Source organism: Zea mays, chromosome 2 (assembly GCF_902167145.1).
Source record: "Zea mays cultivar B73 chromosome 2, Zm-B73-REFERENCE-NAM-5.0, whole genome shotgun sequence".
Taxonomy (NCBI): domain Eukaryota; kingdom Viridiplantae; phylum Streptophyta; class Magnoliopsida; order Poales; family Poaceae; genus Zea; species Zea mays.
The window spans coordinates 55,805,148-55,819,997 of record NC_050097.1 but is presented as its reverse complement, the minus strand read 5'-3'; the positions used below and the strand labels follow the sequence as shown (position 1 = coordinate 55,819,997).

At 44.3% G+C, this 14,850-nt stretch overlaps 1 protein-coding gene across 1 annotated transcript; it reads right to left on the bottom strand.

Moving 5' to 3' along the window:
• Positions 1-13,247: 13,247 nt before the first annotated feature.
• Positions 13,248-14,637, bottom strand: LOC111258510 (uncharacterized). Its single transcript, NM_001357038.1, has 2 exons — positions 13,969-14,637; positions 13,248-13,795 (listed from the first exon to the last, which is right to left on the bottom strand). Exons 1-2 carry the CDS (start codon positions 14,560-14,562, stop codon positions 13,580-13,582), a joined length of 810 nt encoding a protein of 269 aa, NP_001343967.1. The 5' UTR covers positions 14,563-14,637; the 3' UTR covers positions 13,248-13,579.
• Positions 14,638-14,850: the final 213 nt, after the last annotated feature.

Here is a 14,850-nt window from a genome sequence, read left to right as displayed (position 1 = left end):
CCACCGGACACTGTCTGGTGCGGATTTCTTTCCTTCTTTGGCGAAGCCGACCGTTGGAGATTCAGAGCCGTTGGCGCACCGGACAGTCTGGTGCTCCCTTCTGACCGTTGGCTCTGCCACGCATCGCGCGCGGATTACGCGGCCGACCGTTGGCCCGGCCGACTGTTGGCTCACCGGACAGTCCGGTGATTTATAGTCGTACGCCGCCGACGAAACCCGAGAGCAGCCAGTTTGCCAGAGCCAGCCTAGCGCACCGGACACTGTCCGGTGCACCACCGGACAGTCCGGTGCACCCAGACTGCACAGAGTCTTGGCTGCTCAGCCAAGTCTTTTCCAAATTGGTCTTTTCTTGTTTCTAGCACTTAGACACAATACATTAGTCTTCAAAACAATGTACTAAGTCTTAGAAACATACCTTTACTCTTGATTTGCACTTTGTCCATCATTTGGCATAGATTAACACATGACCACTTGTGTTGGCACTCAATCACCAAAATACTTAGAAATGGCCCAAAGGCACATTTCCCTTTCAATCTCCCCCTTTTTGGTGATTTATACCAACACAACAAAAAAGCAACTAAAGGAAGTGCAACATCAGTGCAAATGATAACACAATTTTGTTTTGATTCAAATTTGGCATATTTGGGTCATTCTTTGCCACCACTTGGTTTGTTTTTGCAAATTAAACTCAATTTCCTATCTCTAAGTCAAATACTCTTGTTGATGCATAGAGAAAGATATTCCAAGAGAAATTGATCAAAGATTTCAAAAACTCCCCCTTTTTCCCATAATCAACCATTCTCCCCACAAGATGCCAACTTTTGACAAAAGAGACAATAAGAGATTTTTGACAAACCAAAAGCTCTATTCTACTATTTTCAAAATTCTCAAGTGGTAGCTGATCAGACAATAAGAGATTTTTGACAAACCAAAAGCTCTATTCTACTATTTTCAAAATTCTCAAGTGGTAGCTGATCCATTTATTGCTTTGGCCTTATTTTCTCCCCCTTTGGCATCAAGCACCAAAACGGGATCAATCTTGGCCCCAGAACCTCATTGCCTCACCAAAATCTTCAATTAAGAATAAAAAGGCAATAAGAGCATGGAGATGAACTTGGAATAAGTTACCCTCTCATCGGAGTGCAGTGGAAGTCTTGCATGGTCCAAGTCCACCTTTTCCCTTTCAAACCTCCTTTGAGACTAAATTAAGAAAAACTCAAACACATGGTTAGTCTCAAAGGGTCAAGTTGTAGCACGTCTCCCCCTAAATATGTGCATCACTCACACATGGACTTTTGAGGTCCGGGGAGTGTTTGTACAACTTGAACACCATAAAACAACAAAATGCTTAAGGAACATGATCAAGGCATAAAAACACATGTATGCTATAAATCAATCCAAGTTCCGTGAATCTAAGACATTTAGCTCACTACGCAGCCTGCAAAAGGTCGACTCATCTAGAGGCTTGGTAAAGATATCGGCTAGCTGGTTCTCGGTGCTAACATAAAACACTTCGATATCTCCCTTATGTTGGTGGTCTCTCAAAAAGTGATGCCGAATGTCTATGTGCTTAGTGCGGCTGTGTTCAACAGGATTATCCGCCATGCGGATAGCACTCTCATTATCACATAGGAGTGGGACTTTGCTCAGATTGTAGCCAAAGTCCCTGAGGGTTTGCCTCATCCATAGTAGTTGCGCGCAACACTGTCCTGCGGCAACATACTCGGCCTCAGCGGTGGATAGGGCAACGGAAGTTTGTTTCTTCGAACTCCACGACATCAGGGACCTTCCTAAGAATTGGCACGTCCCCGATGTACTCTTCCTGTCGACCTTACATCCAGCATAGTCGGAGTCTGAATATCCAATTAAGTCAAAGGTAGACCCCTTTGGATACCAGATCCCGAAGCAAGGCGTAGCGACTAAATATCTAAGAATTCGCTTAACGGCCACAAGGTGACACTCCCTTGGGTCGGATTGAAATCTAGCACACATGCATACGCTAAGCATAATATCCGGTCTACTAGCACATAAATAAAGTAAAGACCCTATCATAGACCGGTATGCATTTTGATCAACGGACTTACCTCCTTTGTTGAGGTCGACATGTCCGTCGGTTCCCATTGGTGTCTTTGCGGTCTTGGCGTCCTTCATTCCAAACCGTTGTAGGAAGTCTTGCGTGTACTTCGTTTGGGAGATGAAGGTGCCGTCCTTGAGTTGCTTCACTTGGAACCCAAGGAAGTAGTTCAACTCGCCCATCATTGACATCTCGAATTTATGAGTCATCACCCTGCTAAACTCTTCACAAGACTTTTGGTTAGTAGAACCAAATATTATGTCATCGACATAAATTTGGCACACAAAAAGATCACCATCACACGTCTTAGTAAAAAGAGTTGGATCGGCTTTCCCAGCCTTGAAAGCGTTAGCAATTAAAAAGTCTCTAAAGCATTCATACCATGCTCTTGGGGCTTGCTTAAGTCCATAGAGCGCCTTAGAGAGCTTACACACGTGGTCGGGGTACCGTTCATCCTCAAAGCCAGGGGGTTGCTCCACGTACACCTCCTCCTTGATTAGTCCGTTGAGGAAAGCGCTCTTCACATCCATTTGGAACAGCCTGAAGGAATGGTGAGCGGCATATGCTAGCAAAATACGAATGGAATCTAGCCTAGCCACAGGAGCAAAAGTCTCCTCAAAGTCCAAACCTGCGACTTGAGCATAACCTTTTGCCACAAGTCGAGCCTTGTTCCTTGTCACCACTCTGTGCTTGTCTTGTTTGTTGCGGAACACCCACTTGGTTCCCACAACGTTTTGCTTAGGACGAGGCACCAATGTCCAAACTTCATTTCTCTTGAAGTTATTGAGCTCTTCCTGCATGGCCAACACCTAGTCCGGATCTAGCAAGGCCTCTTCTACCCTGAAAGGCTCAATAGAGGAGACAAAAGAGTAATGCTCACAAAAATTAACTAATCTAGAGCGAGTAGTTACTCCCTTGCTAATGTCACCCAAAATTTGGTCGACGGGATGATTCCTTTGAATCGTCGCTCGAACTTGAGTTGGAGGTGCCGGTTGTGCTTCTTCCTCCATTATATGATCATCTTGTGCTCCCCCTTGATCACACGCCTCCTCTTGATGAACCTGTTCATCATCTTGAGTTGGGGGATGCACCATTGTTGAGGAAGAAGGTTGATCTTGCTCCTTTTGTTCCTGTGGCCGCACTTCTCCAATCGCCATGGTGCGTATTGCAGCCGTTGGAATATCTTCTTCATCTACATCATCAAGATCAACAACTTGCTCTCTTGGAGAGCCATTAGTCTCATCAAATATAACGTCGCTAGAGACTTCAACCAAACCCGATGATTTGTTGAAGACCCTATACGCCTTTGTATTTAAGTCATAACCTAACAAAAACCCTTCTACAGCTTTGGGAGCAAACTTAGAATTTCTACCTTTCTTCACTAGAATGTAGCATTTACTCCCAAATACACGAAAGTATGAAACATTGGGTTTGTTACCGGTGAGAAGCTCATATGACGTCTTCTTGAGGAGGCGATGAAGATAGACCCGGTTGATGGCGTGGCAAGCCGTGTTCACGGCTTCCAACCAAAACCGCTCGGGGGTCTTGAACTCTCCAAGCATCGTCCTTGCCATGTCAATGAGAGTCCTGTTCTTCCTCTCTACCACACCGTTTTGCTGTGGTGTGTAGGGAGCGGAGAATTCGTGCTTGATCCCTTCCTCCTCAAGGTACTCCTCCACTTGAAGGTTCTTGAACTCGGACCCGTTGTCGCTCCTTATCTTCTTCACCTTGAGCTCAAACTCATTTTGAGCTCTCCTTAGGAAGCGCTTGAGGGTCCCTTGGGTTTCAGATTTATCTTGCAAAAAGAATACCCAAGTGAAGCGGGAAAAATCATCAACTCTAACAAGACCATACTTACTTCCTCCTATGCTTAGATAGGCGACGGGTCCGAAGAGGTCCATATGAAGCAACTCCAAAGGTCTTGATGTGGTCATCACATTTTTGGTATGATGAGGGCTTCCCACCTGTTTACCTGCTTGACAAGCTGCTCAAGGTCTATCTTTTTCGAAAGTAACATTTGTTAGACCTATCACATGTTCTCCCTTTAAAAGTTTGTGAAGGTTCTTCTTCCCCACATGTGCTAAGCGGCGATGCCACAGCCAGCCCATGCTAGTCTTAGCGATTAAGCATGCATCTAGACCGACCTCCTCTTTTGCAAAATCAACTAAATAGAGTTTGCCGTCTAATACACCCTTAAAAGCTAATAAACCATCACTCCTTCTAAAGACAGACACATCTACATTTGTGAATAAGCAGTTATATCCCATATTACAAAGCTGACTCACAGACAACAAGTTATATCCAAGCGACTCAACTAAGAACACATTGGAAATGGAGTGCTCGGATGAAATAGCTATTTTTCCTAACCCTTTCACCTTGCCTTGATTCCCATCACCGAATATGATTGAGTCTTAGGAATCTTTGTTCTTGACGTAGGAGGTGAACATCTTCTTCTCCCCCGTCATGTGGTTTGTGCATCCGCTGTCGATAATCCAGCTTGATCCCCCGGATGCATAAACCTGCAAGGCAAATTTAGGCTTGGGTCTTAGGTACCCAACTCTTGTTGGGTCCTATAAGGTTAGTGACAATATCCTTAGGGACCCAAATGCAAGTTTTATCTCCCTTGCATTTTGCCCCTAATTTCCTAGCAATCACCTTTCTATCATTTCTACAAATTGCAAAAGAAGCATTGCAAGCATGATAAATTGTAGAAGGTTCATTAATTTTCCTAGGAACATGAGCAACATTTCTCCTAGGCATATGATGAATGGCATTTCTTCTAGGCATATCTCTACTATGCACATAGGAAGAACTTGAAGCAAACATTGCATTTGAATCATAAGCATTACAACTCCTATCATGATGAACATTTCTAGAAAATTTCCTATCATAAATAAATGCATGATTCTTTTGAGCACTATTAGCCATAGGGGCCTTCCCTTTCTCCTTGGTGGAGATGGGAGCCTTATGGCTTGTTAAGTTCTTGGCTTCCTTCTTAAAGCCAAGCCCATCCTTAATTGAGGGGTGTCTACCAATAGTGTAGGCATCCCTTGCAAATTTTAGTTTGTCAAATTCACTCTTGCTAGTCTTAAGTTGGGCATTAAGACTAGCCACTTCATCATTTAACTTTGCAATAGAAACTAGGTGTTCACTACAAGCATCAACATTGAAATCTTTACACCTATTGCAAATCACAACATGTTCTACACAAGAGTTAGATTTATTTGCTACATCTAGTTTTGCATTCAAATCATCATTAACACTTTTTAAACTAGAAATTGTCTCATGGCAAGTAGATAGTTCACAAGAAAGCATTTCATTCCTTTTAACTTCTAAAGCAAGAGATTTTTGTGCCTCTACAAATTTATCATGTTCTTCATACAAAAGATCCTCTTGCTTTTCTAACAATTTATTCTTATCATTCAAAGCATCAATCAGTTCATTAATCTTATCAATTTTAGTTCTATCTAAGCCCTTGAACAAACTAGAGTAATCTATTTCATCATCGCTAGATTCATCATCACTAGAAGAAGCATAAGTAGACTTTCGAGTACATACCTTCTTCTCCTTCGCCATGAGGCATGTGTGATGCTCGTTGGGGAAGAGGGATGATTTGTTGAAGGCGGTGGCGGCGAGTCCTTCGTTGTCGGAGTCCAACGAGGAGCAATCCGAATCCCACTCCTTTCCAAGATGTGCCTCGCCCTTTGCCTTCTTGTAGTTCTTCTTCTTTTCCCACTTTCCACTCTTCTTTTCCTGGTCACTCTCATTATCGGGACAATTAGCGATAAAATGACCAATCTTACCACATTTGAAGCAGGAGCGCTTCCCCTTCGTCTTGTTCTTGTTGGGATGCTCCTTGCGACCCTTTAGCGCCGTCTTGAAGCGCTTGATGATGAGGGCCATCTCTTCCTCATTTAGCCCCGCCGCCTCAACTTGCGCCACCTTGCTACTCGTTGCCTTGAGAGCAATGGCTTGAGGCTCATGGATTGGGCCATTCAATGCATCGTCGACGTATCTTGCCTCCTTGATCATCATCCGCTCGCTTATAAACTTCCCAAGTACTTCTTCGGGCGACATCTTGGTGTACCTGGGATTCTCACGAATATTGTTTACAAGATGTGGATCAAGGATAGTAAAAGACCTTAGCATTAGGCAGACGACGTCGTGATCCATCCATCGTGTGCTTCCATAGCTCCTTATTTTGTTGATGAGGGTCTTGAGCCGGTTGTACGTTTGGGTTGGCTCCTCTCCCCTGATCATGGCAAATCTCCCAAGTTCGCCCTCCACCAACTCCATCTTGGTGAGCATGGTGACGTCATTTCCCTCATGTGATATCTTGAGGGTGTCCCAGATCTGCTTGGCATTGTCCAAGCCGCTCACCTTATTGTATTCTTCCCTGCATAAAGATGCTAAAAGGACAGTAGTAGCTTGTGCATTTTTATGGATTTGTTCATTGATGAACATGGGACTATCCGTACTATCAAAATGCATTCCATTTTCTACTATCTCCCATATACTTGGATGGAGAGAGAACAAGTGGCTACGCATTTTGTGACTCCAAAATCAGTAGTCCTCTCCATCAAGGTGAGGGGGTTTACCGAGGAGAATGGAAAGTAAATGAGTATTGGAACTTTGCGGAATACGAGAATAATCAAAGGAAAATTTTGAATTAACCGTCTTCTTTTTCTCGTAGTCGTTGTCGTCGTGCTTTTGGGAAGAAGAGGACTCGTCGCTGTCGTCGTAGTAGACGATCTCCTTGATGCGCCTCGTTTTCTTCTTCTTTCCGTCTTTTCTTTTGTGACTCGCGCCCGAGTCAGTAAGCTTGTCATCCTTTGGATCATTGACGAAGGACTCCTTCTCCTTATCATTGACCACCATCCCCTTGCCCTTAGGATCCATCTCTTCGAGCGATTAGTCCCTTACGTGAAGAGAACGACTCTGATACCAATTGAGAGAACTTGGGGGGTGAATAGGTGATCCTATAAAAACTTGAAACTTAATCCACAAAGCTTGATTAGGAGTTAGCACAGTAAAGCCAAATGGCTAGAGAGGAGTTCTTGCAAAACACAATAACCACAAGAAGATCAACACAGATAGGCACAGTGGTTTATCCCGTGGTTCGGCCAAGTCCAACACTTGCCTACTTCACGTTGTGGCGTCCCAACGGACGAGGGTTGCACTCAACCCCTCTCAAGCGGTCCAAAGACCCACTTGAATACCACGGTGTTTTGCTTTGTTTACTATATCCCGCTTGCGAGGAATCTCCACAACTTGGAGCCTCTCGCCCTTACAATTTGATGTTCACAAAGAAGCATGGGAGTAAGGATGGGATGAGCAACGCACACAAGACACAAAATCAGAACAACAACACGCACACAAGTCACAACACGAGCTCTCAACACAACTCAAAGAGTTCTCTACTCAAATGGAGCTCTAGTTGCTATCACAAAGAATCGAATGCGCGGAATTGGAGTCTTGGTGCTTAGAAATGCTTAGAGAATGCTTGGTGTTCTCCTCCATGCGCCTAGGGGTCCCTTTTATAGCCCCAAGGCAGCTAGGAGCCATTGAGAGCATTCCAGGAAGGCAATTCTTGCCTTCTGTCGCCTGGCGCACCGAACACTGTCCGATGCGGATTTCTTTCCTTCTTTGGCGAAGCCGACCATTGGAGATTCAGAGCCGTTGGCGCACCGGACACTGTCCGGTGCCCCCTTCTGACCGTTGGCTCTGCCACGCGTCGCGCGCAGATTACGCGGCCGACCGTTGGCCCGACCGACTGTTGGCTCACCGGACAGTCCGGTGCACCACCGGACAGTCCGGTGATTTATAGTCGTACGCCGCCGACGAAACCCGAGAGCAGCCAGTTCGCCAGAGCCAGCCTGGCGCACCAGACACTGTCCGGTGCACCACCGGACACTGTCCGGTGCACCCAGACTGCGCAGAGTCTTGGCTGCTCAGCCAAGTCTTTTCCAAATTGGTCTTTTCCTGTTTCTAGCACTTAGACACAATACATTAGTCTTCAAAACAATGTACTAAGTCTTAGAAACATACCTTTACTCTTGATTTGCACTTTCCATCATTTGGCATAGATTAACACATGACCACTTGTGTTGGCACTCAATCACCAAAATACTTAGAAATGGCCCAAAGGCACATTTCCCTTTCAACGATACACGAGTACTTGGTTTCTCTGTTTTTCTTTGACCTAATGGGCTACAGTAGTGGGCTAAATACGGAAGGGGGGAAGGCCCCTGTGCGCCCCCTTGGCTCCACCCCTGATTAAATATGATGATAATGATGTTGGTCTTGCCATCAGACACAATTATATATTTACTTCCTAATTGTGATCATGTGAATGAGTCAAATGTCTCTTCTTTATTGAATGTATGTGATGTAAACAGTAAGCATAAGCGAAATGAGAATGAAACATCATCAAAATTGTGGCATTGTCATTTAGGCCACATTTCGAGGAGGAAGATTGAATGATTATTAAAGAAGAAATCCTCCATTGATTAGACTTGTCACGTTCTAATCAATGCATTAAGGGGAAAATGTGAAACACATTAAGAAATGCACAAATAGAAGTGCAAAACTTTTAGAGATAATTCACATGGACATTTGTTGTCCTTTTCCTATAAAAATAGTAGATGATTTTGATTCGTTCATTATATTTACTGATGATGTTTCATGATATGGGTATATTTATCCAAATAAGGAACATTTAGAAGCATTAGATAAGTTTAAGATATTCAAATATGAAGTAGAGAATCAATTGATTTAAAGATTAAGATAGTAAGATCAAATTATGGTGGTGAATACTATAGGAAGCATACCCTTATGGCCAAGTTCCTAGGCCGTTTGCAAGGTTCCTATAGAAAAGTGGCATAGTTGCCTAGTATTCAATGTTAGGTGACCCTAAGCATAATAGAGTGGTTGAAAGGCAGAATCACACCTTGATGGATATGGTAACAAGTATGATAACTCACTCCACTTTGCTGATTAGTTTATGGATGGAGACACTGAATACCACTGCTCACATCCTTAATAGAGTTCCTAGTGAGTTCGTGCCTAAAACACCATATAAGATATAAACTAGAAGAAAGCCCTCAATGAATTTTTTTGCATGTGTGGGGTTGTCCAGCGAAGGCTAAGATATTTAACCCAAATATTGGAAAGCCAGAGTCTAAGATAGTAAGCTGCCATTTCGTTGGCTATCCATAAAGATCAAAGGGATATCATTTATACTATCTTGATAGACATACTAAGTTTGTAGAAACAAGACACACTATATTTTTAGAAGATGATATGATTAGAGGGAGTATGGCACCTCAAAAGATTGGCCTTGATGAGAAGTGGGTGTGTCCCTAATTTCGATGATTTTTGAGCCATTCTTCTTGGTACCTGTTGTAGCGGCAACACTTGTTGTTGTGACACATGTCGTTGGTCCTTCAAATATAATAGTCAATGTTTGTAAGCCTCTAATAATGGTACTTTAGGTCGTTATCCCTAAAAATGAGGCATCGGAACAACATCAAGTCAAAAGTGACAAACCTCTTATTAGAAGATTTCAAAGGAATAGAAGGTCAGTTATTCTGAATGTTTATAGGATTTATATGAGCGAGGATATAGTCACCGAGGGCAATCCTACCTCTTTTGAGGAAGCCATGAGCAATGCTGACTCATCCAAGTGGCTTCAGGCCATGTAGGATGAAATAAAGTCAACGAGTATCATACCAACCGAGTTTACGGATTAGTAGAAATTTCTAAAGGAGTCAAAACAGTAGGTTGTAAATGGGCCTACATAACTAAATGTGACTCAAAAGGGAATATAAAAAAGATTTAAAACAATGCTTATGGCCAAAGGCTTCACTCAAAGAGAAGGAATTGATTATAATGAGACCTTCTCACCTGTCTTGTTAATAGAATCTTTTAGAATAATTATGGCACTTGTCAAACACTATGATTTACAATTACATCAGATGGATGTAAAGGTGACTTAGTTGAAAATATATACATGATACAATTCAAAGGTTTTTTTATTAAGGATAAAGAAAATCTAGGATGTCGTTGGAAGGAATCCATTTTTGGATTAAAGAAAGCATCAAAGCAATGGTATATTAAGTTTGATAAGATGATTAGTAACTTTGGGTTTAAGAAAACATAGATGACAATTGCATTTATGCAAGGTTTAAGAATGGGAAATTCATCTTTCTCATATTATATGTGGATGGTATCCTATTGGCAAGCAGTGATAAGAATTTGTCGTCAGAAACTAAAAGTTTTTGTCCTTGCATTTTGATACGAAAGATCTCGGAGAGTCGTCTTATGTCTTAGGAATGGAGATTCACCAAGATAGAAATAAAAGGGGCATTAGGTTTGTTGCAAAAGACATACATATATAATGTTCTTAAGAAGTTTAGTATGCATGCATGTAACCACACACATGTTCTTGAGTCAAGAGCGATAAGTTTAGGAGTGATCAATGTCCTAGGAACCAATATGAGATTGATCAAATGAAATCGATTCCATACACTTTAGTTGTCGGAAGCATAATGTATGCACAAATATGTACTCCCCCAGTCGCCCTAATTTTGCATTCATAATCATGATGCTTGACGGATTTCAAAAGAATCCAGGTATAGAATAACGCTTAAAAGTTGTTAAGAAAGTCTTGTGATATATGCAAGGAACAAAAACCTCATGTTAACATACAGAAACTCAAATAGGCTTGAAATTATAGGACACTTTAGATTCATATTATGTGGGGTGTGAAGAATGTAGAAAGTCCACGTCAAGGTTAGTAGAAATTTCTAAAGGAGTTAAAAAAAAGTAGGTTGTAAATGGGTCTACATAACTAAATGTGACTCAAAAGGGAATATAAAAAGATTTAAAGCATTGCTTATGGCAAAGGCTTCACTTGAAGAGAAGGAATTGATTATAATGATACCTCATGTTAACATACAAAAACTCAAATAGCCTTGAAATTATAGGATACTTAGATTCATATTATGTGGGGTGTGAAGAATGTAGAAAGTCCACGTCAAAGTTATATATTCACACTCGCAGGAGGAGCTATATCATGGAAAATCTCAAAGCAAACACTCACTACATCATCCATAATGTATGCTATGTTTGTTGCATGTTATGAGGCGATGAAACATGCTACGTGGCTTAAGAAATCTATACCCAGTTTAAAAAGGCAGACAACATATCAAAACCATTGAAGCTATACTGCAATAATGAACCAACAATTTGTTAATCCTACAACAAGTAAAGTGTTGTTGTCAAGCACATTGACATTAAGTATTATATTATAAAGGAGAGAGTCTAGGATCAAACAATTGACCTTGAGCATATACATACAGAGCAAATGCTGTCGAATCCACTCATCAAAGAGCTTCCACCCAACATGTTCAGAATACACATATATGACATGGGTTCAATGGAGCACCCGTGATTCTGGACTAAGGAGTCATGAAAATGCAACAATCTCCCACAAGTATTAATCTCTTGACTTTTGAGATAGAAATATGTAGTATAATCATTGAGTTCAACAGTGTCTAACAAGTTGTTGTAAGACCTTGGTCTTGGTATGTTGGTTTATTGAGAAGTGGAAATCAGAAGCTAAGAAAGTAAGCAATTAAGAAACTAAGTTTTAAGTATAAGCAAATGAATATGAGATCAAGAGGGAGAATGTTTGATTGATCTTATATGCCTATTTGGTTTCTAGCATATGGTAAACTGACTTGGTCCTAGTCTATCCTACCATACTTGATCTAGTTTACCGATGCCCTGGTTGCGGCCCCTCACGCCCACACGATATTAAAAGGCTAAAGAGAGATCGACTCAAGAACTAACATCACTCGGTATTCCAACCACCAAGAGACAACTATCCGATCAAGTTTTAAAGCAGCTCCAACAGACTGGTTAAACATCCTTTGCTCAGCCTAAAAAAATAAGAAAAAGCCCATCACAATGGAATCCAATAACGTCGCCTTCAACCGCGCTTTCGCCATCTCGCTCGGCATCGCTCCCCATCGCCAGCCAAATTTGTCGAGCTGCTCTGTCTCGCCATATCCCACACGTGCTCTCCCACCCTCCTGTTCCCCGCGCCCTCCCGCCCGCGTCGACGCGTCGTGGCAAGTACGCGCGAATCTAGAAGGGAGTAACATCTCATATTTGCATGACAAGTACGAGTCGTGGCAAGATTTCAATATAGAAGATGGAAAATAGCTAAGCTGTTGTATACCCCAATCATTTTTAAGAAGTTTTCTATTTTACATAATGGCTAAAATATGTGATTTGGCTGTTAATTTTAGACGACTCTTGGAGTTGCTCTCACGCATGCGAAGTGAAGGGAAGGCCCCCGCTCTCATAAAAAAGAGAGAAAAGAACATCCTAATCATTCAGTGGCTAGGGTTAGGTCTATTAGTACTAGCACATGCAAGAGCTACATGCACTTAAGGCATGTTTGGTTCATGACTAATTGTGTCATATTTTATCTAGGTTAGTCATTCGAATTAAAGAACTAAACTTAAATAGAAAAGTTAGGCAAAGTATGGTAAATTAGCCGGCGAACCAAACATGGCTTTAATCCGCAAGTAGCGGTGGCTGTTGAGATGGGCGATGGAGTCGGTCCCTGCACCAGTTGAACGTCGTCGCCGCGCGTCTCATCAGCCGGACGACGGCGACATGCATGTGCTGCTACTACGGCCGGACCTTTTGGGTTGGTTAGGAGGTAAGGATTGCCTTGGCCTGGCCGTGACTGTGATGCATATAGCAAGCAAGCTGGGAAGGCGCGGGGGATCGATCGAGGAGTCGAATGGCGACGTGCCAACTCGCCGAGCATCGAGGCCGTTGGGCGTTGTTGGTGTCGGCCGGTGGCGTGCCAGTGCCATATCGTCCAGGCAAGATCGATCGGCGGCCACTTGGAAATTAATTTGGAACCATTTCATGGCGAGGCATACCGCATTTACCTTCTCATATCATATGCCACACTGCCGCGCGGGCTTTGACCATGCATGGGGGGCGGTGGCCTTCGCACCGCACGTTCCCAGCTGCTCGGCCGGTATCCGCTAATCGCAGGCTTCACCATTATTTATATATATATACACACACGTATGTAAGAGTGTCGAAATATATAGTGGTTTATTTCTTTCATTAAAAATAAAATATACAGATGAAGAGAAAGCTTTTATTCTCAAAGCGTTGATAAAAAGCCGAGCGAAAACCACGTGCACACATATATAGACACACCACATATATACTATATCAGTAGAGAGAGAAAAAACGCAGAGTAGGAAAATGTCCATGCAGAGACACACACACCACACATCGATCACCAAACACGCGTACGAAGTACCATGCACACACATCATCAGTAACTACACATGATATACATAGACGGGCAATCAAACCCCCGTGACTTCGTTCGCCCTCCATGCATGCTCCTTCTGGTCCTGGGGAGCAGCCTACGTACGCAAGTAGATCGATCGAGCAGCAGCCCGATCAGCCGAAGAAGTGGTGCTTCTTCTTCCCCTCGCCGCGGCGGCCGGACTCCTCCTCCTCCCCGGCGTCCTCCGCCGCGTCTTTGGCCTCCTTCTTGTCGTGGTGCTCGTGGAACGCGAAGCCGCCGCTGCCCAGGGCAGCCACCGCCGCCACGCCCTCCTCGATCTTGTGCCGCTGCGCGTGCTCCGGGTCCTTCTTCGCCTCGTGCCTCTCGTACTGCATGCGTCGGTCCGGTCGATCATGCATGCATGCACATGGTCGTCACGAAAGTTGTCACAGTGACACGAAGAACATGCGCGACAGTCACAATCACAAAGCACGGCGTCAGCTCGTTCATCAGTTCGTGCGTGTGCAAGGAAGGAAGGAAACGATGGACGTTGGTTCGTTACCAGGGCGAAGGCGCCGGCGGCGAGGGCGCCCATCTCGCCGAGGTGCTCCTTGTGCTTGTGCTCCTTCTCCTCCTTCCTGTACTTCTCCGAGTCGTCCCGGGAGGAGCCGTACTCTCCGCCCTCGTCCGCGCCTCCACCGGACTGCTTGCCGTACCCGCCACCGCCGCCGCCGGCGTACGCGTCGTCGCCAGAGGGCTTGCTGCCGTACCCGCCGCCGGTGCCACGGCCGTATTCGTCGTCGTTGGTGGTGCCCGATCTGTTGTACCCGCTGTCGTAGCCGTCGTTTCCGGACTTGTTGTACCCGCCACCGCCGGTGCCACGGCCGTAGTCGTCGCCGCCGCTACGGCCGTAGTCATCGCCGCCGCCGGACTTGTTGTAGCCACCGCCGCCGGTGCCACGGCCGTAGTCGTCGCCGCCGGACCTGCCGTACCCATCGCCGCCGCTGCGGCCGTAGTCGTCATCGCCGCCCGACTTGTTGTAGCCACCTTCGCCACGGCCGTAGTCATCAGTGCCGGACTTGCTGTTGTAGCCGCTGTCGTAGTCGTCGCCGGCGCCGGACCTGCCGTAGCCGCTGCGGCCGTACTCGTCCGCCATGGTTCACGCTTATTGTTATCTAGTCACACGTTCAGTACAGAAGAAGAGTAGAGCTTGCTGCTTTGCAGTTGCTTGCTGCACTATGTTTCCAAGAACACAGCAATGGAAAGGGTACTTATAGAAGGGCAGGGAGAAACAACGCCTCTGGTGACTCATGGCTAATATGCCGCACACGTCCTAACCATATCTTACAGGTAGTTGTTAATTCTAGTTTATTTGTCTTTATCTCGAAATGGAGATATTTTTTTCCCCCGACAGAAACTAGTTGGCTAGTTGCTTGGTTGTCGA